This window comes from Protomyctophum parallelum (genome assembly GCF_964188405.1).
Source record: "Protomyctophum parallelum genome assembly, chromosome: 18".
Lineage (NCBI taxonomy): Eukaryota > Metazoa > Chordata > Actinopteri > Myctophiformes > Myctophidae > Protomyctophum > Protomyctophum parallelum.
Window position 1 is genome coordinate 18,810,986 of NC_139716.1, and position 24,871 is coordinate 18,835,856.

The 24,871-nt window shown below is 41.2% G+C and overlaps 2 protein-coding genes across 2 annotated transcripts in view; both read right to left on the reverse strand.

Annotated features, from left to right (window-relative positions):
- Positions 1–9,018, reverse strand: part of LOC310875526 (carboxypeptidase Z-like) — an 11,780-nt gene extending 2,762 nt beyond the window's left edge. Inside the window, exons 1-8 of the mRNA XM_083788798.1 lie at positions 8,841–9,018; positions 8,323–8,355; positions 5,472–5,849; positions 3,056–3,268; positions 1,958–2,187; positions 1,440–1,601; positions 1,089–1,247; positions 698–830 (exon numbers count right to left, since the gene is read on the reverse strand). Of these exons, the coding sequence (XP_083644924.1) occupies positions 698–830; positions 1,089–1,247; positions 1,440–1,601; positions 1,958–2,187; positions 3,056–3,268; positions 5,472–5,849; positions 8,323–8,355; positions 8,841–8,958 (1,426 nt within the window). The 5' untranslated portion in view covers positions 8,959–9,018. The remainder of the gene's footprint in view (positions 1–697; positions 831–1,088; positions 1,248–1,439; positions 1,602–1,957; positions 2,188–3,055; positions 3,269–5,471; positions 5,850–8,322; positions 8,356–8,840) is intronic.
- Positions 9,019–14,015: 4,997 nt separating this feature from the next.
- LOC310875423 (G-protein coupled receptor 26-like) lies at positions 14,016–17,137 on the reverse strand (the record flags this gene model as incomplete). The annotated part of the gene is made up of 3 exons (XM_083788650.1): positions 14,016–14,282; positions 16,157–16,270; positions 16,470–17,137. 3 exons carry the CDS (start codon positions 17,135–17,137, stop codon positions 14,045–14,047), a joined length of 1,020 nt encoding a protein of 339 aa, XP_083644776.1. The 3' UTR covers positions 14,016–14,044.
- Between the last annotated feature and the right edge of the window lie 7,734 nt (positions 17,138–24,871).

The following is a 24,871-nucleotide window of genomic DNA, read 5'->3' on the forward strand; positions in this document are numbered from 1 at the left end:
ATGTACAGTATGTATGTACAGTATGCACTGTATGTCTGTCTGTCTATCTGGAGTACGAACAGCTGCAATACCACTGTCAGCCAGCCAGTGGTGTTGTTGAACAGCCTGCATTGCTCAGTTCACACAGGTGTGATTTTGAGCAGTGCCTAACCACTGTTGAACAGCCTTAATTAACACTTAACACTATACAGTAACTAACTGCAGCCTGCACCACTCAGTTCAGATTTCTACAAATTTATTGTGGATCCTCCCATCTCCAACATAATTCCTATCCATCTAAGCTTAACCATCTCTAACATACCAGTAGTACCAAAAGACAATACATTTCATCTTTTAAAAACCTCTTATTAAAACAGCCTGACTCTGCACTCCACTCACTGCACTTTCTATTTTAGGGAGGTCATGTTTTTATTCTGTTGCTGATTTTATTTCATCTTCAGTTTTATGTAAAAAAAAAAGAAAAAGAAAAAAGAAAGAAAGAAAGAAAGAAAGAAAGAAAGAAAGAAAGAACGCCTTTGTTTTGTTTTGAAGTGTTCTACAAAAAATCTAACATTTGATTGTTCAATCTGAAAATAGGTCGGCTCCAGTAGGCTCCGTCTGTTCATGCAATGCACCATGGGTATAATTCTGCCAGTTAATGAGCTAGTACCATTTATGCAATTATGTTGTTCATCAGCTCATCAGTTAATCAGCTTACCACCAGCAAAGCTGTACCACTGTGCACCATTGACGATACCTCCCTGACTGTTGCGAGATGACCCACACCATGCAGTGTCATTTGTCATAGTGGTGTGGGCATTTGCATATGTTCTGGCAAGAAGCTTGAATATCTACACATGAAAATCCACAGATTAATATAACTTCAAAATGCATTCAATCTAATACACAAAAGTTAAATTACCAAAGGTAACACATTATTTGTGTCCTTTTTAATCCAGTGCCATTATTATTCAACTTGAAAGATAGTTTTCCTACAATCCCCACAAAAAACAAATACAGTGACAGAAGACAAAATGATGGAAATAGATGGTATCCTTTCCTTACAGAAAAAAACACAGAAAAAACACAGAAAAGTGAATGTCCAGAACCTGTTCATCCGGAGTTGAAGAAAGCATCTCACGCTCTAGAGGGTGTTTGGAGAGATCATACGGGTAGGATACCACAAGGTCTCCACCGTGGAAGTTGGCAGAGAGCACAAACGGTATGGAGCGGATCCATTTCATAACAGCATAGGTCTCTGGTGCAACCTGAATGTCAAGAATGATTAGATTACCCCTCATTCAAGCTAAAGGGATACGCTTTGCAATAAGATATTCCCACTTATTTAACATTAATCTTCTGTTTCTATTATATATATAAACACATGTTATTTATAGAACATACTATATACAATGCTAGTATTTACAGAGAAAGTATACGGATAGGGATTCATACTGTACCTTACCAAACCAGTAAGAGTCTGGGATTGGGATGTGGTCTGTGATGTGGCCCTTGTGTCTGCGTCGGCGGTAGGCAATCGATGTCAAGTCGGGAAAGTTTCTGTTCAAGTCAAGGCTCTCTGCATTGTTTCGACCGATGTCCTGACCGTCATATCGGGGACCCTGAGGAAAATAAATCATGCATGACGTATGCTTATTGCTTAATATGGGTTTTTTTGCAAGCTGGAATAGCGAATGCCATAAAATGGTAAATGGTGCATTTATATAGCACCTTTATCCAAGGCGCTTTACATAGATTGTGCATTACATTCACCCATTCACACACACACATTCATATACCGATGACAGAGCATGCAAGGCACCAACCTACACATCGGGAGCAATTAGGGGTTCAGTGTCTTGCTCAAGGACACTTCAACAATCAACACTAACTCTGGGGGAGCCCAGGTTCGAAGTAGGAACCTTGCGGTTCCCATCCTGTGAAGATTTGGTGAGAATAGGGAAACATTGACACTGACCTCCTCATCTTCAGCATAGCTGTTGTCCTGGAGCCCGCCTGAGGCCAGCTCATAGCCATCAGGGTTCATGGAGGGGAGGATGTGGATGCGGGTGTTGTTGATGAGGGTTTGAATGCGTTGATTCCCCAACAGATACTCTGAACACAGGTACTGGGCCAAGTAGAGCAGCAGCTGGCGGCCCATGGCCTCGTTTCCATGCATGTTGCCCACGTATTTAATCTCTGGTTCAACTACAGATAAGGGTGACATGTCAACTATTCAACAGACGTCTTATTTTTGTTCTATAGTCTAAATCATGAAATCCCTTTGATTGTCCCATAGCTCAAAGTATTTCAAACAGCACCGAGCAACCCCAAACACATATAATTTAAAATACTACAAATCCATTATCAAGATGTAAATATATTTTAGTTTTAGTTTTTTTTAGTGCTTTGAGGTTAAACAGAAACCATTTATCTTTTAAAGGTATATTCAGTGATTTCACTCAAAAAACCTTAGGTTTCGTTTTTGGCTGGGACCTAAGCTTTTCATCCAATCAGGATAGAGAGCCAAAAACGAAACCTGAGGTTTTTTGACCCCCAGGGGTTAACTGGGGACAGGGAGGAACTCCTTATATGGTCAGCACACTCTATAGTAGAGAGGATTATCACAACAAAACAAAAAAATGAATTAAGTGAAATCACTGAATATACAGTACCTTTAAGAAACCACAGAAAACATAACGTCTGCCGTCAACTGCACCGAGTTTCCTGACTGAACTTGCTCTGTGCATGTCTGTGACAGGCGTGATGCCCATTTGCCTGCAATTTGACCTATTCACTTTCCAAAACATTTAAACTCTGTCTCTGTCTCTCTCTCTCTCTCTCTCTCTCTCCCCCCTTTTTTTTATGTGAATTGAGTTGAATGTTTGCTTTGGTTGGTAACCAATCCCTGGTAATATTATGTGGTTTACAGGTTCATATGGTTACTGGCACTGCTATATTGTTCATGAAAATCCTTTATAAGGTTGCTAAAAAATAAAGTTTTAAGTGTACTGTAACTGGCACCCCAAACAGTAAAATCGAAAGTCAAACCGTTACAGTATCACACAATACTCACGTAGTGTATGTTCACCGGGGTTGTTGGAGAACTCGATCACCATTAGCTCTCTGCCTTCAAAGCTGCGGCCGATGATGTAGGTGGCAGCGATGTCCGAGCATTGAGCTGCAGTTTTCTTTAAGATATTGATCATCTGAGAATTGGTGTGATAGACGAACTGGATCATGGTGGCAGGCTCCTCAAGTGGAATATTTTCTGGAGCGTCTTGTTGCTCTGATAAAAACATTATTTCAATCGCATTATTCATCATTTTGATACTTTCTTTCTTCATTTTTGAGGGGCGCTATGTTCAGCTTTGAGGGTTTGTGCACACACAAACATTGTGTTAACACAAACATTGAATGCCATTGACAATGAATGGCCAGCTCTGAGTGTTTGCGTAAACACAAACGATGGTGAGGACACAAATTGTGATTGGCCGGAATATGATGATGTACTGTATGATGATAAGAGCACCCCTCACTTCACACAAGTGTGATTTCTTTTGGTGTGTTTTCACATTATCAGGCCACCTTTGGAAGCCACACATCAATAAAATCAGAATGCCGTATCCATCCCAGTAGGACAGCCAGCCTATAAAATGCCTGATTTGAGAGTCTGGTATGTACAGTACAGCAGAAAGTCATGTGAGAAAGCATGGAAAGTCTTTGTAAGCACTCATGACTGATGTAAGCCTGTGCTCAGTTCATAATATTCAACTCTTCAATGTGCTGTGGATCAAAGACATTTATGGATTTATGCTTTTACGTCATACCTATAATAAATTATCAATAACTCCTAACTTACTCATAACCTGTATTTATTTTCTACTGTACTGTATGTGTTTTATACCGTGATGTATCTTTATTTTATCTGTGATATGGATCTCCCTGGGTCTGAAATAAAGTATTGAACACTTAAGCCACAGGTAAAGCATTCTGAGTAGTAAATGCTATTATTTAAACTATTTACAAGGCATTACAGATCAAACTAACCCACATTTTAAAGTATTGTGAGGTTGCTTTTTTTATCATTGAAAAAGAAAATCTCCACATGATTAATTCAATAAACTCCAACACCATTCATAACCCTAATAATACAGTGCTGGTGGAGCCAATTTCTGAATCTGGATTACATTCTCTGACTGTGTGTTGTAGCTAAAATAGACAAGTAATGGTGGTTACATAATCTTTCTCCAAATCCCTCATTATACTGGCATAATGGAACCTAGTGAACAGGTAAGTGTCTTTCTCCTTAATTCTGACAATAGAGCACCGAAGTCTGACGTCAATATCAGAGGGCACAAATCCACGGGTTCATGTACTTTTTATTTGCATTGTAATCCCCATAGAGGGATTTTAGATCGCCTCCTATAATAACTGTGTTTGAAAAATGTCATCCCGGCCGTTTCACTCATAGGAAGAATCAACTGACTGAGAGAAAACGCTATCGTTACTGCTACTGAATTAGTTACATTTTCACTAGAAACAGACTGTATCATGAGTGACTGACTGTCGCAAACGATACAGAGTCTCCTCCCTGACAATAACGCAGAGACAGCTTGTTTATTTTTGGACCACAATGCTTATATGAAACGATTTTAAGATGACCCCATGTTATTCTCCATAGAGAAATTACTTCTGTGAACCAGGCAGAACCAGGGGATGAGCGAGTGACGTCAGCACTTCGGCACTATACAGCACTGCATGAGCCAGGGGAGGGAATCAGGACAAATCAAAACAGGAACAAATCATCAGGTTGAAATGAATGTCAGTATGGGAATAATTATAGTCACTGCATGGTGTAACCACAGTGCATGAGGGGAAGGGAGTCGAATCAAAATCAAATAAAAATACTTATGTCACTCCATGGTGTTTGCCAGACATCTGTTTGTTTTATTACTGAAGCTAATTCTGCATGAGGCGTAACCCCATTTCATACACAAGAGAGAGGCTCAGAGAGCCCTAATTGTTGTAGCACTCTGTCACACATCGAGTGCATGCGATTCCTTTCATCAGTGGATTTATTGTTATACCCTCATATATTCCTACATTCATTCCATGTTGATGCTGTCATGCAGCACATAACACACATGACACTAATAAAGAAGTAAAGAGGTGCCAGCTTTATGGGTCTATATTGTCATCGTAATTCTGATTTATTAAATAATAAATAATAATAAATCAGAATTACGATGACAATATAGACCCATAAACCTAACTGGCACCTCTTTTCTTCTACTATTAGTAGTTTAAAATATGGTGTAAAGAATCAAACTATCCTCACTAGATCATCTTCAAATAAAAAATGAATTCCAGTGATTTAAGTTGGTGTTGAGGTGCTCTACAAGTTTACATGAGCAGAGACTCATTTCAAACTGGGCAGTCTGAGAAGCACTGAGTCTCTCAGCACTGTGTTACCTACTACAGTACTTTACCTCTCAGGCCTTGCAAGGGGTCGTAGCATCCCTCCTCGTCGCCGACGAAGAAGCGATCGCAGTCCAGGAAGTAGGGCCACGCCATGTCTATTCCCTCGAAGGCGTGGGCGCAGCGCTTACGCACGCCGTCGCAGGCACTGCGACAGGGCTTCAGCGTCTTGCCCTTCTCGGCGCAGTGCGGGGCCACCACCGAGCAGCCCAGCATGCGGATGTCCGGCGTACACTCTCCGTTGAGCAGCGAGTGGACCACACTCAGGAGGAGGTACTCGGTGCCCGCCTCGGCCTCTTCCCGGGTCCTGTGGCCGAGCAGGTTGGGGAAGACAGTTTGGGTGTACGGCATGTCGTCACAGTACGACAGAGTAATCTCTGTGCATTTGGCTGAGAATGCACGGGGGAAAGAAAGGCCACAATTGAAGCAGATTTTCAGAAAATGCTGCTAAATCAATCAATCAATATGAATATAACATTTACCAATATAATAAAAGTATATATAGAGTGCACCAATTATATTTTGTGTGGATTAACTCTTGTTTCTCAAGCGTTAGGTAACTTTGCCTCAGTGTAACGTCTTCAATCATCAAACCATTTCTATTATCTCTGGAAATTAGAATGTGAATATTTCATACTGCCATTGATCATCTAAAAATACACCTGATGGTTTTACAGCCTTTAGGCCACATCCCATTAAGATGATGCCTGCTGTGACTTATAACCTCATCCTTGGCTTTTTTTGTTGAGCGAAACACTGACATTATTCGATTAATTTGATCAAATACATCGGGCTAAGGAGCAAACCAAGCCAATATACTTAGTGAATTGGACAATCAATGGATCCATCCAGGAATGGATTGTGACAGTGTCCATAACCATATGGAACCTAGTGTTCCTATGCTATGGACATCAAATTGGGACTATTTATGGACATCAAATTGGGACTATTTATCTCTGAGACATCAGGTGAGTTAGCTCCGTTTAGAAATGAGAAGAGATTCCGTGTCAGGATATTCCTGCATCGGTAGAACGAGGATTGAGACGCCCAAAAACTGGGGCGAAAACCCTTTTCGCAGTATCGTTTCCAAAAATGTACGGTATAGAAGGCAAGCTACAGATGATAAACTTAGGACAGGCACGTAAAGATTTTAGACAGAGGTGAAACAACCGCTTACAAAGCTTATGAAGTCAGCCACTAGCCATGTTTTCCCAATGCAATCTTACGGAAGCAGTAGGCCTACTGCGCATGTGGACAGGGATTGACTGGCTGACTGCAATTTAAGCCTGATTTAAGTAGTTGTTTCACCCCTGTCTAAAGAATGTACGTGCCTGTCCTAAGTTTATCACCTGTAGCTAGCCAGAAATATCTTTACCTTTTTGGAAACAATACTGCGAAAAGGGTTTTGCAAGAAGAACCTTGATGTATATTTTGATACCTTATGCCTCTCGAAATATGTCATAACTGTACATTCATATTTGTAATAAGTCATGTTTTTCATTGGTTCAGTTAGGCCATGCAGTATAGTCTATTCCAGGGGTAGGCAACCTGCGGCTCTAGAGCCACATGTGGCTCTTATAGGCCCTCTCCTGTGGCTCCCAGTTGCTACGGAAAAGAAGTATGAAAAGGAATAAGACATTTTCTTTTATTTATTTTCTTATTTTTTACATTTAATCATAATTTATTATTGAATTTGTTGGAGGCATAAAGTTATTCTTTCACCACCAATGCTGCTGGCTAAGTTACTGGTACAGTATACTTGATATGCTTTGAGAAATTAGCAAACAATAAAATGTAATATTGAAAGACCAGAAAAATCCCAAATAATGAAAGTTTGCTTTATTAAAGCAAACATTATTTTGCGGCTCCAGATAGAATTGAAATACATTATTGGGCCAAAAATGGCTCTTCTGATAATAAAGGTTGCCTACCCCTGGTCTATTCTATTCTAAGACTCAAATGGCTAGTTGCATAGGTTGACAAGAGGCTATCTGTGGAGTCACTAAATAAGCCTAGGGACACTTTAAGATAGTCAGTTTGCAACAGCTGTGAGTTCATCCTGCTATATAGTGGACATTGTGAGGTTTTATCACTCAAGAATGCTTTCAAAATAGACCACCTGTGGTAACTTGTTGACTGAGGCAACAGAGGCTTAAGGGTCAACCACACACACACACACACACACACACACACACACACACACACACACACACACACACACACACACACACACACACACACACACACACACACAAAGGGACAAAGGTGACGCCCACATGTTAGAGATGTATAAGATGGGACAGAGAATCAGTTAGAACTGAGAGTGAGAGACAGCAGAGAGAGACAAGGGGGAACCTAGGCGCTCTGCCTGGGACGAAGGCCTCAATATGCTGTATCCATGGAATGAATGCTTGTAACCGAACTGATTGCTGACAAATAAATGGAAAGAAGGATATGTGCCTGTGTGGATCTCTGATTCATTTCAACAGCAACTTCAACAAAGGAATTAGGTAAATGAATCCACAGAGCCCTGTAAGAAAAGAGACATCAACCTCTTCTCTTAGCTCTGGTCCATAGCCTATAATGCACTTTGCTGCCGTTGCATTTAGAAAAGTGCATTAGGCTATGGACCAGAGCTAATCTTCTCTGAGCTAAAATCGTAGACCCGTAGAGTGAGGTTCCAAACGGAGCAAGTGAGTGCAAGTGAGTGCAATTCACAAATTGTCAAATAGAAATGCTGGTTCCCCTATAGGACCAGAGTTAAGAACCACAGCATGTCAAAAGCTTGATCATAAATAATACATACTGTATAATACCACAAATGATACAACATACCACTCCCTTAAGGTGAAGAATACCTACGTTTCTCCTCAGCCAGAGGCCTGCTGCATCTTCCTGTGAGACACAGATCAGAAGTGTTACAGTAGGTACCAGACACTAGATGGCAGTATGCTCTCTGTGAATATATTGTGGCCAATAAATCGTCTCCTGACATGAACTCCAACATCATCACTCCCAAATGCCTGTCTGTCAATAACATCTCATTAAAGTCCAACATGTTTGGCATTTTTCACGGCATTATTGCTAAATACTTTTCATGTCAACTCAAAAGCACTATTTTATCTACTATACTATATTGCCACTATAATGTAATTATGTAGCCACGGCCCACAGCCATGAATAGATTTAAGACAATTTAAGTTGTATACTTGAAGATTAAATATATGCTACATTACATTAACTCAGTAGCCATGCCATCAGGACAATGTCGTTTATAACATGCAAAAATGGGCTACCAACATGTCAAACTCAAACAGCATGCCGGCCCTCTAAATAAGAAGTAAAAAAAGAAGTAGTGTTGAGATTTTGGGAAACTTTACCTTGAAATCCCTGTCCTGGCTCACATCGTGGAGGAGCACACGAGACAAGAGTTGAAATTCCTATCAAGATCCACACAATTTCGTTCCCCTTGAAATTCCGTGACTTGTTATATCCCATTTTGATGATGTGACACGCGCACGTACCCCACTCGGCAGTTGCATTCAATTTTCTGTGTAGCCTACCCTACGCAAAATGGCAAGGACTTCCCCAAAATCGAGTTTATTACAAGCATTACGGTCATATCAAATTACATAGGAAAAGTTTGAGGTAGAAAACGTGCACACAACGAACGACGTGGGTTATTATGATCGCCATCGCCTGCCCCAATTACAAATGTATATATAGGCGCACAAAATGAAAGGGTCCCTCGCTCTTTATTGTTTGGTTAACAATTTCAGCAAGCAACCGTTTGGCTGATACTGTGTATAACATGTTTGGGGGATTGGGAGCTTTAACAATCAGGTAGCCTATTCAAAGCCTATAATTCAAATCAAATCTTTTTTTTTGTACCAATATAACGGCGGCTAAACGGCCAACATATTCTCAGTCCTAATTTGATGATAGTGCTCCGTTCAACTCCACTGAAGATCCAATTAACGGGAATGAGCCACAGGCTATACTGCTGACTGTAGACTAATGCAATAAACAGTGGGCTCAGTCACGCAAGGCAACTGCATGGTGATAGGAATGTTTTATCAAGTTGCAACCAAATAACATCCAGCTCAACTCTTGGTAGTTATGATGTTTAATTAGATTGTACTCCTATTTGGTTTTTACTTTGTTTTAATTTTCACTTAGTTTTTATTGTTTGTTTGTTAGTTTGTTTCTAAAGCTGGTTTGCTAGTTTAGTTTTTTTTTTATTTGGTGAAAATGCTTTATCTTAGTTTTTATTAGTTTTGTTGTTGTTGATAGTTTTATTTTATTTTTATTTGTTTGATGTATAGGCTAATAGTCAGGGGCCAGCCGGCCAGGGCAGAAGACTCAGTGCAATGCAATGTGAGCTTGTGGATGGCTATTTTCCCCCTTTCTTTTAAAACAAAACAATACTGGCTATTGAGTTGACAAAGACATAATGATAACCCTGTAGATTGCGCCTATAGGCCTACTGTAGCTCTTTTCCCAAATGAACACACAATACAATGTGTTGTTTAACATAAATCAACAACATTAATTTATACATATACATACAGGCCCCAACACATTCCCTAACATCTCTAAACGTCTCTAAATGTTCTGATGAATTGAAAATGCTGGACCCTGTTGTAAACAAGTGTGAGTGCTTAATCATGGACCATGCAGGTGTATCCAGAGTTCAACAGTTTTTGTATTGAGCTGTGCTTTTGTTTGAAATGGACCCATTCTACATACTGTGAAATAAAAAATGCAATCAATCAATCAATCAATCAATCAATCAAACACAATGAGGTAACAGGTAATCCCTCATATTAGGCTATGAGTAGCCAGTGGGTTCTGTTTCAGTCACATATAGGAAGGGCCTATAGATTTTAGTCACTATAATGTGCTTGTGCCTGTTCTTTTAGGCATAAATCAGCAACATCACCTCAAGGTCATACCCTGGAGCCACCAGGCCAATATCCTTTAGGCTCTTTAAAGTTGAGGGTGTACTGTGTACTGTGTACTGAGGTAAAACTGGTATACAGTAGCTCCTGTATGGGGAGTCATTGCCGGTGACAGTGTGGTGGCCTCTGGTGCCACAAGCAGGCACATCGCCAGAGAAGCGGAGTGACAAGGCCCGCGGACAGCCAGTAATCTCTAGGATTGATGAATTCTCTTTTATTGTTCCCTGGCAGTGAAGCTTGGATGGCGGCCATTGTATAACCCAGCTGGGGTCGCTGCCCGTTGACTGCTCTTGCTGGCACTTCTGGGCTTAAATAAGAGAAGCCAGAGTCTTTGGCAGTATGCTACAATTCAATACCTTTACCTGATGTCTGCAGCAGACCATGCTCCAGTTCTCGGCCTCTGATCAAGACGTTGGAGATCAGCAGTAATTTACCTATAGCTAAGCCCCTCCCCAAACTGCTATGGTCCAATCACAGCTAAGCATAACATGGGTTAGACAAACCTCTCCACTAATAGTTTTCCTATGTGGTAAAACATTGTTTTATAAAAGAAATGTCACGCATATTTTTGTGCATATGGTGTCTAAGTGGGAGAGGACGGGGCTTAGCTAAAGGTGAATTCCCCTTGACTGATGATGGCATCCAACAATTATGAACACAGCCATTGCATTTAAAAGCGTTAAATGGGACATTCTGCTTAATGAATACTTTTGGAACTTTAAGTACATTTTGATTCTCATACTTTTGTACTTTTACTCAAGTACATTTTTAATTCCGGACTTTTACTTACAAAGTATAGTTCTATATTGCAGTATTGATACTTTTACTTAAGTAAAACATGTGAGTGAATTAAGGGTTATATACTAGGCACTGCTTAGTCAGTCATCCACACAAGTGTAAGCGGTCAACAAGCATGAAACATGAAAGTTGCAGCTAATTCAACTAATGAGTCAGTTTGGTTTGGTTTATAGCTATGCCAAAGAGCAAAGTAGTCAGATTAAATCAACACCACATATTGAGTCTTTGATCCATTGTTTTAATTGGACCCAGTAGCTGTGTTACTAAAATAGGGATTTCCACTTTTTCCATTTCATTTTTCAGGGTTAATTATAGGTTAGTAGATAGAAGGAAAGCGATGTGTGAGCCCGGTGGATTGCATTTGTTGTCTAATCAGCATTATGCTGATGTTTGAGTTATATGATGCATTTTACTGCATGGTACAGCAGGCACCAATTAGTATCCAATAATTCTAGCTACTTATCTGTCAAAGTCTATCAAACCTTGTAATTCACAGCTTTAACGAAGGAAACAATTTTGGTGTTTCTTGGTGTTTTCAAGTCGTCATGATTCATAATCTAGAATCATTGAAATTGTGGTGTAGCTGAAAACATGTCTTTTGACCACCCCACCCCACCCAATTCTTTTTTATCAACCACTTTTATTGCACTTTTATTTTACAAACAGCGTATCACACTGCTAAAGTACAGCAGAAAGTGATTCACAGGATGAAACTGAACACTTGTGCCTAGAGTATTATCTAAATAAATCAGACTTATTTTTTTCCTTACAATATTACCATCCTAGAAATCCCATACAATATTTAAATCTGGCACAAACAGAAAACTGTTTAAAGCACTTTTAACATGAAAACATTCATATGCTACATCACACTGCTTCCTTTTGAAGATAATTCTCTCTAAACAAATATTCCTGTACAGTGCAAAATATAGAACATCATGTAAATATCCATACAAACATTGTCTTCTGTCAACTGGCAAAATAAACTACAGTTTAGTACAAATGCATTTCAGTCAAAAGTAGACCACCTACTGTAGGTACATTCATTTAAAACTTACAATAACATGGTATAAATTACATTTGTGTTTGGCTTTTGTAACTACAGTAGCTCTGAGAGAATTATACAAAGTGCATCAATATGCAGTGATTGACATGACACTGTTAACAACTGTCAGGCATATGCAAAAGCCAAATGTATACGTTGTCGTACAACTGTGTCATTCGGCCCAAAATAAGTTCGATGAGCAATACTGCCGTACGTCAAAATATACATTAGCCATGACCAGTACATAGCCAAGTAGTCCATGCAGATCACAGACATCATGTGTAGCACTTAAAGGGCCACTTCACCCCTTTTGCAACCATATCTTATTTTAATGATGTTTGGGAGACAAGAAACACTTTCCTGGGGTTTTTATGTGGGTATGTGTTTTTACTAGATATTTTAATATTTCAAAGTGTCTGTGATGTCACAGACACTGGTCTCACTTCCTTCCTGGACTAAATGTTGTCTCAGTAACACAGCCCTCCCCCTCTCCACGTAAGGTGGGGTGAGTGCACCAAAGCATTATGGTCATTGTAGTAATCCAGCAGTCAAGCACACAGACTACAGTATTGTTCTAGCCATAGAGTGAAAATTTCAAATTGTGCTAAGTACTGTTATCTACTACAAATATACTATTAAAATTGAGTGACTGGAGTTTCTACCAGCGGTGAAATGTCCCTTTAAGTCTCCACACTGAGAGTTCCATTTGGTGAAGAAATGGACATCCTATTTTGTTATTATGTGGCTGGAGTAAGTGGCATCCAGCCAATGACAGCCAGCAGGTAGGCTACAATCTAATGCAGCAGCGTTCATGTCTCCCCGACACACACACACACACACACACACACACACACACACACACACACACACACACACACACACACACACACACACACACACACACACACACCCACACCCACACACACACACACACACACACACACACACACACACACACACACTCTGTTGTGGATGATAAAAGGTCATGACACATGTGGTTGTTATCTTTAGAGACATCTGGGATCTCCCCTGCTGTGACACCTCACTTGACCGTTCTGCAATGAATGCCCAATGATTTATTAATTTGATCAAATTAATTAATTGGATCCAGGCTGTGTGTGTATGTGTGTGTGTGTGTGTGTGTGTGTGTGTGTGTGTGTGTGTGTGTGTGTGTGTGTGTGTGTGTGTGTGTGTGTGTGTGTGTGTGTGTGTGTGTGTGTGTGTGTGCACGTACGTGCGTGCATGCATGTGTTGTGTGCGTGCGTGCGTGTGTGCATGGCATCACCAGTGAATCATAGTTCTGGGCTGCATGGCTCCCTTTGTATACCAACACCATCTGAAGCCTGTGTGCACATATTGTCGTCGTCCCCCGTCCCCCCCCACGTCTCTGTCTACCCCTCCACCCCCATGTCTCTGTCTAGTCCTTCTCGTCTTTCTATCTCCCGATTTATCCTCCCCTTCGTTATCACCTTTTAATTCTTCTCCACCCACTGTCTTTCCCTTTCGCTCTCTCTTTCTCCCACACACAGTAAGTAAGTAAGTAAGTAAGTAAATAAGTAAGTAAGTAAGTAAGCCTTGCCGAGCCATGAGGCCCCCCGATCTCCTTACTTCTTCCTGCTAACAACACACTGTCCTCCCCCTCTTCCATCCATCCATCCATCCATCCATCCATCCAATCGTTCTTCCCACTCTCTTCCAGGAGGCATGATGTACTTCCGGGGGGCCCCATATATACTGTAGCATGTCTGTGGCTTCCATGCAGCTAGGATTATGTAGTCCTTTAGCTGATCCTCTGGAGGCAGTAGTCATTCTCTGTGTCTAAAGAGCTGCTGTGGCCGGACGACGGGTACAGGTCACGGCGAAGCAGCTTGTTGACGCCGGTGACCAGGACCTTCCTGTACTGCTGACGCAGGAGGGAGTAGGCAAAGGGGTCGGACACCGCCTTGCTGTACGTCAGGCACTTGCTGACGATGCCCCAGTGGCGGTTGATGCCCACGGCAGGCAGCAGCTCGGCCAACCTGGAAGCAGTGGTGGAAAAAGTACTGAAATGTTTTACTTAAGTAAAAGTATACAAATAATGCAATGTAGATGTATACTCCGTTACAAGAAGAAGTCCCGAATACGAAATGTACTTGAGTAAAAGTACAAAAGTATCTGCATCAAAATGTATTTAAAGTACTAAAAGTATACTCATGTTGCAGAATGTCTCATTTCACAAGTTCAAAATATGTACACAATATTTTGAAAATAGCCGACCTATACAAGTTTGTATTTTCAAATCTCCAAAGGAACTATAGTAACTAAAGTTTTCAAATAATGGAAACATTATTTGGAACAATGTAAAATGGAGTAAAAGTAAAACTTTTGGCTCTGAAATGTAGGAGTGGAGTAGAAGTAAAAGTATTGGGAATTGGAAAAACTCAAGTAACGTCCAAATACGAGTACCTAAGTAAATGTTACTTTACGCCACTGCCTGTGAGCCCCGGGGAACAGTGGTGAATATTCATTTAAAAAAAACCTATAAGCAGTAGTGTATACGTAGTGAATCCAGTGAGAGCCCGCCCACGAATCTCAGTCAATCTACTGGAAAACCATGCATTGCCAGTGTCTACTTGTGTTGCATGTTATCCATTATTGCTCCATGCAGTCAACTTGCCCTCCTATGTCATCTAATGAGATGATGTATGATGATAAGAGCGCCCCTCACTTCACACAGGTGTGATTTTGTTATTCACTGACTATTGCACCATACAGTAAACTTCTGTTGCATGTTATTCACTATTGCTCCGAATACAGTTAACTTGTGTCGCATGTTATTCACTATTGCTCTAGTCAATGTCCATTTGTTTAGAACCAGGGTGGAAGCAAGCAGCCATGTCTACAGTGTGTTTGAGACAACACTGGTGACACCAAGTATTGATTCTTCATTGCAGTCACCTGGGTCATTAGCAACATGATAATTAACAGGTGAGGTGATAATCAACTGTTAAATCCATGGTTCCCAAAGTGGGGTCCGCAGACCCCTGGGGTCTGCGACACATAGCCAGGGGGTCCGTTTTATTTGGCTAGTGGTATGTGTGATATGGGAGCTTACCATAATCACAGTAAACCAACCTTAATCATGTTCCATCATATTGAAGGGCTTTTGGATAGAAATTAAACAGACTCCAGTCACTTTCAGTTAGAGCACTGCAGAGGCTGAATGTGCCCAGCTGATGGTTGCTGACGCTCGTTGATGAATCAAGGAAGGCATGTTTCTGCACCGTCAAATAGGTCTCTATTCTAAGATAGTTAGAAGTTGTGAAAATGTGCGTTATTGTTTATACAAATAGTTCCAATGGCATCTACATGTAAGGTTGTAAGTATAATGCTTATTAGTGTTGCAAGGCCAGCGTCTGTGACGGGGGAATAGGAGGCGCCTATACGAGGCCGCCCAGAGCCACACATTCACAGTCATATGAGCACGGGCGGTGCTTAGACGCCCGCACGGCCAGGGTGTGTATGGCAATCAAGTGCTCCAGTTCAGCTACAGAGCTGTGGGATCAGCTGCATGATATAAAGTGATTGAAGGTGTGGATTATCGTGATATTTACAACGGAAACCAGCCAATCAGAATCAAATATTGGGACTAACCGTAACAATAAACAATAAACAACAATAAAGCCTCATTGAAATACTTCTTTATCACGTTTGAATTTTCCCAATATGGCAAGAGAGTTGTTATTTTATTAGGCCAGGATGACTTTCAAATTACTTTAAGAACAGAATATTGTCAAGACATGCATTTGGTATATTCAGTCCAATTACATTGTAACTTGTAAGTAACATTTGAGGCAAATATAACAATTAATTGTTGTTGCTGTTTGTTTTATGTGTTGTTTGCACAACTTACCTGGTGAAAACATAAGGAGCAAAGCAGATGATAAATGAGCCAATGAAGATGGTTATCTTTTTTGTGGCTCTCTGCTTTCTTCTCTTTTGCTCAGTCAAACACCTTTGTTTCACACTGAAAAAAAAAGCAAAGGTATTTTTAGTGCAGCACTATATTGAGAACATGAAAAAACTATTTCCACATACATAGCCTGATACGTATACTACTACTAACTTTATTATCATTTTATTATATGTAGATTATAATGTAATATATAGAGGAAATGGTGTATAACTCGACCATGGAACGTACAGCATTAAATAGACTAGTATACCTTGGGTGAATATCGACCAGGAGGAAGAGGGTCTGCATTGTTATAATGTCAATCCTTTTGCAGTGAAACCTTGCGACCTTTAACACCTTTAGGTAGGTGAAACACAGGATCAAGAGTGAAAGCATGAAACTAGTGGCATGGAAAACGACAGTGAAAATCGTAAACTTAGTCCTGTCGCGCTCCTCGCCGAGCTGCAAGGTGCACGACGCATATATGTGGCTGTAGTCGACCCAGGAGAACAGGAGCGCGATCAGCGAGAAGGTGAGCGAATGGAGCCACGCGTAGCACACCATTATCACCGCGTCCTTATAGCGCATCTTTGTGGCATAACTCAGCGGGAAAACCACCGCTATCCACCGGTCTATGCTCAAAGCTGCCATGCTCAACATGGCGTTTGCCGTCAAAAAGGTCTCCAGAAAGCTCACGGTGTGGCAAAGGCAATCCCCAAAAGGCTGCTGGTTTCTGATAATCCCCACCAGGGTGGTTGGCATGTTCAAGACGGTGATGAGTATGTTGCAAAAGGACAAGTTCATGGTGAAAATACCGGGCACCTGTCGGCGTATCTCGGTGCTGTGGACGAAGCATAGCAGCACCAGCAAGTTCGACAACAATGACACGACCGCGACCACGACAATAAACAACGCGAAAATTATTTCAGCAAAGTCCATCTCTCACTTCAGAAAGTCCACTCTCGGGGTGCCTGCGCCAGCTGTTATTGATAACGACGGGGAATTGAAATCCATCATGATCATTACCCGAATATAAATAATATAGCTTTCCAGATTAGAACAATTATTAACTCCAGTTGTTCTTCAGGTCCTGCAGCCTTCTCCAAGTTCCCAAGGCGCTGTCCAGCGTGCTGAAATGGCGAGGAGGTGCGCGCACGCCCCGTGAGCACCGATACCATATTCTCAAACTCAAAACTTGAGGATTATTTTCCCTTCATGTTAAAAAGAGCAACAGCATTCTTTTACAGTTAGAACTGTCCGTGTGAGGCGCACGGACTTGGCTGGTGCGTGGTCTACAATAAGTGAGGGATATTGACTGGTATAAGGCGCTGGAAGACGTCAACGCGTGCGCTGCGCTGACTGATAGGCATTGGGGAAACGCGCAGGCTGGTGAAGCCTCAGTATCGCATGCATATTAAAATGAATATCGTTGTTGTTGTTGCGTATACAGTAACCTCGTATATATATATATTTCAACTTGTTATGTCCCCCCCCCCACACCAGAAAATGTATGACCTACTTCATATACAAGAACAAAGCCAGGGTATTTCACAAAGTGAAATCCAGTGAGCTTGTAGTTGCTTTCACTATTTTGGACATGCAGTAAGAATGAGTGTTCTTGCAGGTGAGAGGGTGGAAGCTTGGTCAAATAGACATGCAAGTAACTTGTCACAAAACACAAAGGTATTTAATTTACATTTTCCCTCACGATTGATCGCTTTATGTTTCACTTGGATTCTAGCTAAATGTCATAAACCCAATATGTGAAAGTAGAAAATAATATACATGGACAAATATTCATGCAGGTTTCTATCAACTCTCATCGATCACACCTGCGCAAATCAATGTATAGGCTGGCAGTCTGAGAGCAGTGAAATCCAGGCATGTTGTGGATAATTGCTCGCCATGCAGGTGCAGGTGCGCACACAGGGGACAGGCACGTGGGCAAACAGATCCTTTTCCCGAAATGAATTATTCATTGACCAGGGCAACTGCAGCCTATTCTTGTGTATGATGATTTGTGCGTGAAAACTATAGGCATTATATTAAGTAAAACGTCACACTTGCAACATTGAAAAGTGGAGACATTAAAAGGCTATATAGTCTACAATTGTATTAATGTATGCCTATATATGTGTATGACCGTTTTTATTTATTGGTATAGGGTGAGGCTGCCTATACTTCAAGTGTGTGTGGGGGGGGGGGTGTCAGCCTTCAGCTCCAGGGAAAGTGAAATGCTATATCCTCAGTAAAGCCGTTTTTGTGGTTAACAAGGCCGCAAGGCATCAGGCATGCATGCAATTGCACAAATATTGCTCGGGGCATTTACAAAAAACAAACAAAAACATATGAACATCCAATGTCCCTGCTGCTGGAACATGATTCCAAAGTAAAACGATAGGCAAAGGGCATATATAAGTGACTAATTATTTGAATTAAAGTTTTACAAGACAGCCTAAAGCCTAATCTGTATATAAAAGTGTAGATTTATTGTTGTTTATTGTTTTTAATTAAATAATTACAATCAATGGAAAGATGTCCCAGACATTGTGTTACTGTTGATACTGGATAAGCCATAGGTTAGTGAGAGTAAAGACAGGGATTCAATGGGGTCAACTCAACACAAACTTTATTTATTTATAGCACATTTACCATGGCCTGCAGGTCAACCAAAGTGCTATACAGGTTAAAAACCTAAGAGCAAACAATGCAATATAAACATACATATACTGTAGCAGACAATAAAATAAGCACAAACATTAGCACCAGTGAAGAACAGGGCTATCAGGACTATCAGCTCAGTCACTGAAGCCCACATACAGGGGGAAGAAATAAGTCTTACTCTGATGTGTATATGGGTAAATTATTCCAGAGCCTGGGGGCAACCTGGAGGGCTTTATCATCCCATAGTTAATTATGCACATTGTTTTGGGGCAATGCTTGAATTCAAGTATTGGCCCAAAACAATGCGCAATAATTAGGCCTATATGATTGGCCTATGATTAATAAGTAGGCCTATGATTAATTAATATTTTAAATCATCATATTTTTTGACCTGAGATCAGATTCTAAAAATGTCTTCTACATCCTGACAGTTTTCTGAAAAGGCTATGTTTCTATGTCAGTCGCTCTTCGATTTAAATAAAATAGCAGACCTACAAGCTCATAGCGATCTGCTATTTTTCAATAGCTAAAGCATAATATAATGCTAACACCAAAAGGGGTTCCTGCCCAAAATGATGCACATTGTTTTGGGGCAATGCTTGAATTCAAGTATTGGCCCAAAACAATGCGCAATAATTAGGCCTATATGATTGGCCTATGATTAATAAGTAGGCCTATGATTAATTCATATTTTTATTCATCATATTAATTCAGACTGCAGCGGTGCTCGTGCATGGGGCCTCTATAGGCACTGGCCTAGAACGATGCAAGTTTGAAATGCATGCATGCCCCACCGAGATATTATGTCTGTGTCCCTTTAATGCCCATATATGGAGTTCTTTGTCAGGCATGCCCAAATAAATAGTAAATGTTAAATGGTGCATTTATATAGCGCCTTTATCCAAGGCGCTTTACATAGATTGTGCATTACATTCACCCATTCACACACACATTCATACACTGATGGCGGCGGAAACCATGCAAGGCACCAACCAGCACATCAGGAGCAATTAGGGGTTCAGTGTCTTGCTCAAGGACACTTCGAACTGGCGGCCTTGTGGTTACCATCCGAAAACTCTACCCCTGAGCCACCGCCACCCTGTAGAATATGTAGACGTCAGAAGGATGTCAGAACAGGCCAGCTCCATATATGGACCCTGGGCAGGGGCTCTGTCCAGAGCCCGGGAAGAGGCCTTTTTGGGGCGGTTCTGGACAACCGGGGATCCGACCGACTCGACACCGGCCACTGCACCCCCTGTGGTGGGTGGAATGCATGTGTAAAATTTGAAGTCGGTGGGGCAAACGGTTCTCAAGTTACGTGGATTACACACAGACAGACGTACAGAGACTTGGTGCATTTATAGATATAGATTCAGGCCCTGCAATCATGAAATTCTCCAGGAGGCATCTTGAATAAATACATTATTAAATAGCCTATACTCCATTCTCTCTCTCTCTCTCTCTCTCCATCCATCCATCCATCCATCCATCCATCCATCCATCGACCGACCGACCTGTTTATTTATTTATTTGTCTGATGTTTGTTTGTTTGTTTAACAAACTGGAAAATGTCACGATCTCAGTGGCACCTGCATGCTGTGGGCCATAATGTGGTCTTCTAGACATGATCACATCATATCGGGCAAAATATATGATTAAGTGAAGGAAGCAAGTCACAATCACATTCACTTTTTAAAGAGCGTTAACGAAACAGTATTGGCCTATAGCGGTTCACTGACGCTGTGTGCGCCTGTGAGTCAAAGAGTCAGAGAGACAAAGCATGCAGGGTGATGTTACCTCCGTACAAATGGCATGGGAGCCAGCTGCACAGCTGCATGGCTCCTGGGGGAGAAGAGCAATGCTATTTATAGGCCTGATGGGGTGTCACTTCCAATATAACTCTACCACCGATGGATTACGTAACCCACTGCTTCCAAAACAATGGGTCGGGACCCATTTTTGTGGGTCGAGAGCAAATATCATTTAGTTTTTCTCTTTCTTTTTAAGTTTTACTACACATTATGTCGTTTGAGTCTTGAGCTGAAAAGGTTAGGTGTACCCAGCCCAGAATAGGGTATCTTGTGTGTCAGGTCCAGTCTATGGTCAGGTCAGAGTCAGCGCAGCAGTAGATGTCCATAATCCTCTGGACAGATAACGATGGGTTTCCTGTGGGTAGGTATACAGCTGGCTGGGACAAGCCTCATGGCATTGAATTGGTTCGGTGCTGCCAAGAGCTCTTGTGCGCATCTGAAGTCAGTGTAAGCATATTGGATGATGGGTTGCATCGTAGCAGCAGGAGATACGTCTGTGATGCTGTATAGACAACATGCTTCTCTGAGCTGCTCCAGACGCTCATGATGAGAGCTCCATCTGGTTGTGATAAACGAACTGATGGTGTGTAGGCCCATAATGTGTGCATTAACATTAACCTGCATGCACCTTCTCTCACTCTCTGACTCACTCACTCACACACACAGCCGACCAACCCACGCACGCGCGCGCACACACGCACGCGCGCGCGCGCGCACACACACACACACACACACACACACACACACACACACACACACACACACACACACACACACACACACACACACACACACACACACACACACAACCTTGTTATTACCTTTTTACAGTGTTTGCAAAGACAAAAATAGTAGGCAGTTAAAATATCACAGCCAAGTAAAAGGTAAAAAGGTAAATATTAACAATAGTTATAGTAAATGAAAGGAAGCTAAGGTTTGTATTAAATGGAGTTTCCTTTTAGAAACGATTTAGAGCGATGTGAAAATGTCATGATTATTGTGGCCAAAATAATTGGGATTAACGATAGGCCTATTATATAATCAAAATATGCTTAAAAGTTAAAACTCTTAAAATTACACTTTTGTTAACAATTGCACCCCCATAATCCATTTTATGGACTGCTGTTCTTATGGGCATTAACCACATGATCCATAGCATCTCTATTCTAATAGTAGATCTGCAAGCTCACAGCGTGTCATATCTGTAGACCAACTATGGCGATTTGGTGAAATTTGGTGAATAAATTTCTTCGAAAAAAATGGCTACAATTGCCAATCTGCCAATTTGCCAATGCCAAATCTAGAAGCTCACAACGTGGTCCACCGACTGCACAAATTCATCATCATCATCATCAACAACATCCTTTTTCGACTGCGGTCAAGATCATGGATTTCACAATGCCATGCCAGACTTTCCGTTCCTTCATTGCCATCCCCAGTTCCTGCTTACTGATGCATGTGGCCCGTAGCGATGACATCAGGGAACGACAGTTTGCTTACTCTGGTCTGCTTTGAGGCAGGATTCCAGAGAAGAAGGGAAGATAAAACCTTATTGTCACGTTTATAGAAATGGCCGGCAAATTGTGTTCTTCTGGATCGGACTAGTGAAGAAACACGGGGAAGGTTGCCGTATATTAGATTAGTCGATGGGTGGCTACTTTAAGAGAGATCTTAAAGTAGCCATAGAGTAGAATCGGCTCGACGGTCGTCCTAAATATTTTTACTTTGAACATCTTACTAAGCTGGGATGACCAGATCTTATGCATGTCATTGCAGGCTGACCAGGCCATACACTTCCTAGTTTGAAAGTCCTTTTGGTAAGAAGATATATAGGTCTATGAACCCAAATACGTGTAGTCTTCAACCTGTTTCAGAGGAGTGTTGTTAAGTGTTTTTATGATGTGGTTATTGTTGGATTTGCACCAATGGTAAAAAAAAACCATGGCACTCCATCTTTAATGCACTTCATGAATAGAACAGTTACTGCTACAGTGCAGTAACTGTTCTTTTCATTTTCTAGAGGTATACCGTCGTCTTAGGTAACGTCATCTTTGACTTGGCCTATATATATTTTAATCTTTTCTTTGCTGAGAGGAACAACATTTCATTTTCTATGTACAGCACTGTATATGCATGGTGTATGCAAGCGCACAATGATAATAAACTAAATCTTGAAATCTTCCTGCCATTTGTCATTGCACAACGAGTCCCATGGTATACTGTACATGCGGTGCCCGGGGTTTTATAATGAGGGCAATGATTAATGGCAGGTGAACATGTGTTCATTAGCCATTACCTTACTCTATTTATTCACAAAGTCAAAGGAAATAGCATTTGTTCAACTTGTTAACAAATGCACAAAACAGTAGTTTTAGTTTTAGTTTTAGTTTAGTTTAGTCCCACTGGGATTCCCTGACAGTGTGGGAACTGGGAAGACACAGTAGTTGGCTCAGATGTTACATACGTACATACGTATGTTTGATTTAAACTCTCAAGTACAATGGTGTCACTGTCACACACTGAACATAGTAGATCTACAAGCTCACAATGTGTCGCAGTAGATTGTAGATTGTCTAGTTTTGGCTTAAACTTTAAGCCAAAACTAGACAATCTACAATCTACTGTATAGCAAAAAGGGTGAAGTGTCCCTTTAAGCCTTAAAGGGACACTTCACCCTTTTTGCTATAAAATATACGTTAATGACATTTAGGAGCTTTAGAACACTTTCCTGGGGGTCTTTATGTGTGTAATATGTGGTTTTAGATATTTTAGATTGTATCAGTGAGCCCAGTGTCTCTGATGTCATGGACACTGGGATCACTTACTTCCTGGACTACATGTGTACTCAGTAAGACAGACCTCCCCTATCCACAAGGAGGAGCAGTGCACCAAAGTATTTTGGGAATTGTAGTCCAGGAAGGAAGTGAGCCCAGTGTCGATGACATCAGAGACACTGGGCTCACTGCTACAATCTAGAATATCTAAAACCACATATTACACACATAAAGACCCCCGGGAAAGTGTTCTAAAGCTTCTAAACGTCATTAACATATATTTTTTTGCAAAAAGGGTGAAGTGTCCCTTTAAAAGCACTGGCGAGTTGTCCCTTTAGCTATTATCCTATGCAGACATTGTGTGAACAGTGGAAGGTTGTGCTGTTTTCCGCTTTGTGTTTTGGTTTGTTTGCACCCAGATAAACTCCTCAATGTCTCCACACGTGTAACTTCTTCCAAACCATCCACATTTTTAGCAGCCCATCTTTGCTATGGTAATATTGCATATGCCCATCTTTGCATAAGCCAAAATGTAATAATCTCCAAAGTGTTTGCGTCCCACCTACACCCACCTACCGTAACTGGCCCCTTTGGAGAATGTTTATTTTAATGATCAATCAATCTAGCCTTGAAGCCATGGTTCTGGCTTATATCAATGGAACAAACGTAGCATCCTAGTTTTCAAGCAAAAAAATAAAATTAAAATAAAATACCATTATATTTTTTATAGGAATTGAGTTATATTAATGCTATGTTATATTATCATTCTAGTGTTTGTTTTGGAAATTATTTGGGAACCCACTTGCAATATTGCACCAGTGGGCCCTGTCTCACAAGTTGGGAATCGCACGCAGTGAGGTCACATGCACGCAGTGAGGTCACATGCACGCAGTGAGGTCACATGCACGCAGTGAGGTCACATGCACGCAGTGACGTCACAAGCACGCAGTGACATCACATGCATGCTGGGCAAGACCTACGCTCACAGTGTTGTGATTGGTCGAAAAATATCGTATCTGGGGGAAATACATGTTTCTGACCGGACACTTCTCGGCTAGGCAATCTCTGCCGTAGGTTGTGACCAGGCTTTTCTCTTCGCAGATGAGTAAGGCTGGGAACGAGGCTATAGGTGCCAGTTCACATTTTAGCTTGCACTGATCGGTCAGCCGACACTAGGGATGGTACCATCAGCTGACCAATCAGCACAAGCATATCACCCCCAATTTGCACTGAATAAAGTATCACATACCGTGGGCATATATTTTCTTTTCTTTTTCCCATCCCTGGTACCACAGTGACAGATGGCTAGCCTGCTGCCTCGTGTCACTTCTCATGCACACATTGATTTCCATGAGTTTGGAGTTTGGGTGGCAGGGTGACAGCTGGTAACAATAAAGTAAGTTTAAAGTATAAATACGATAAAG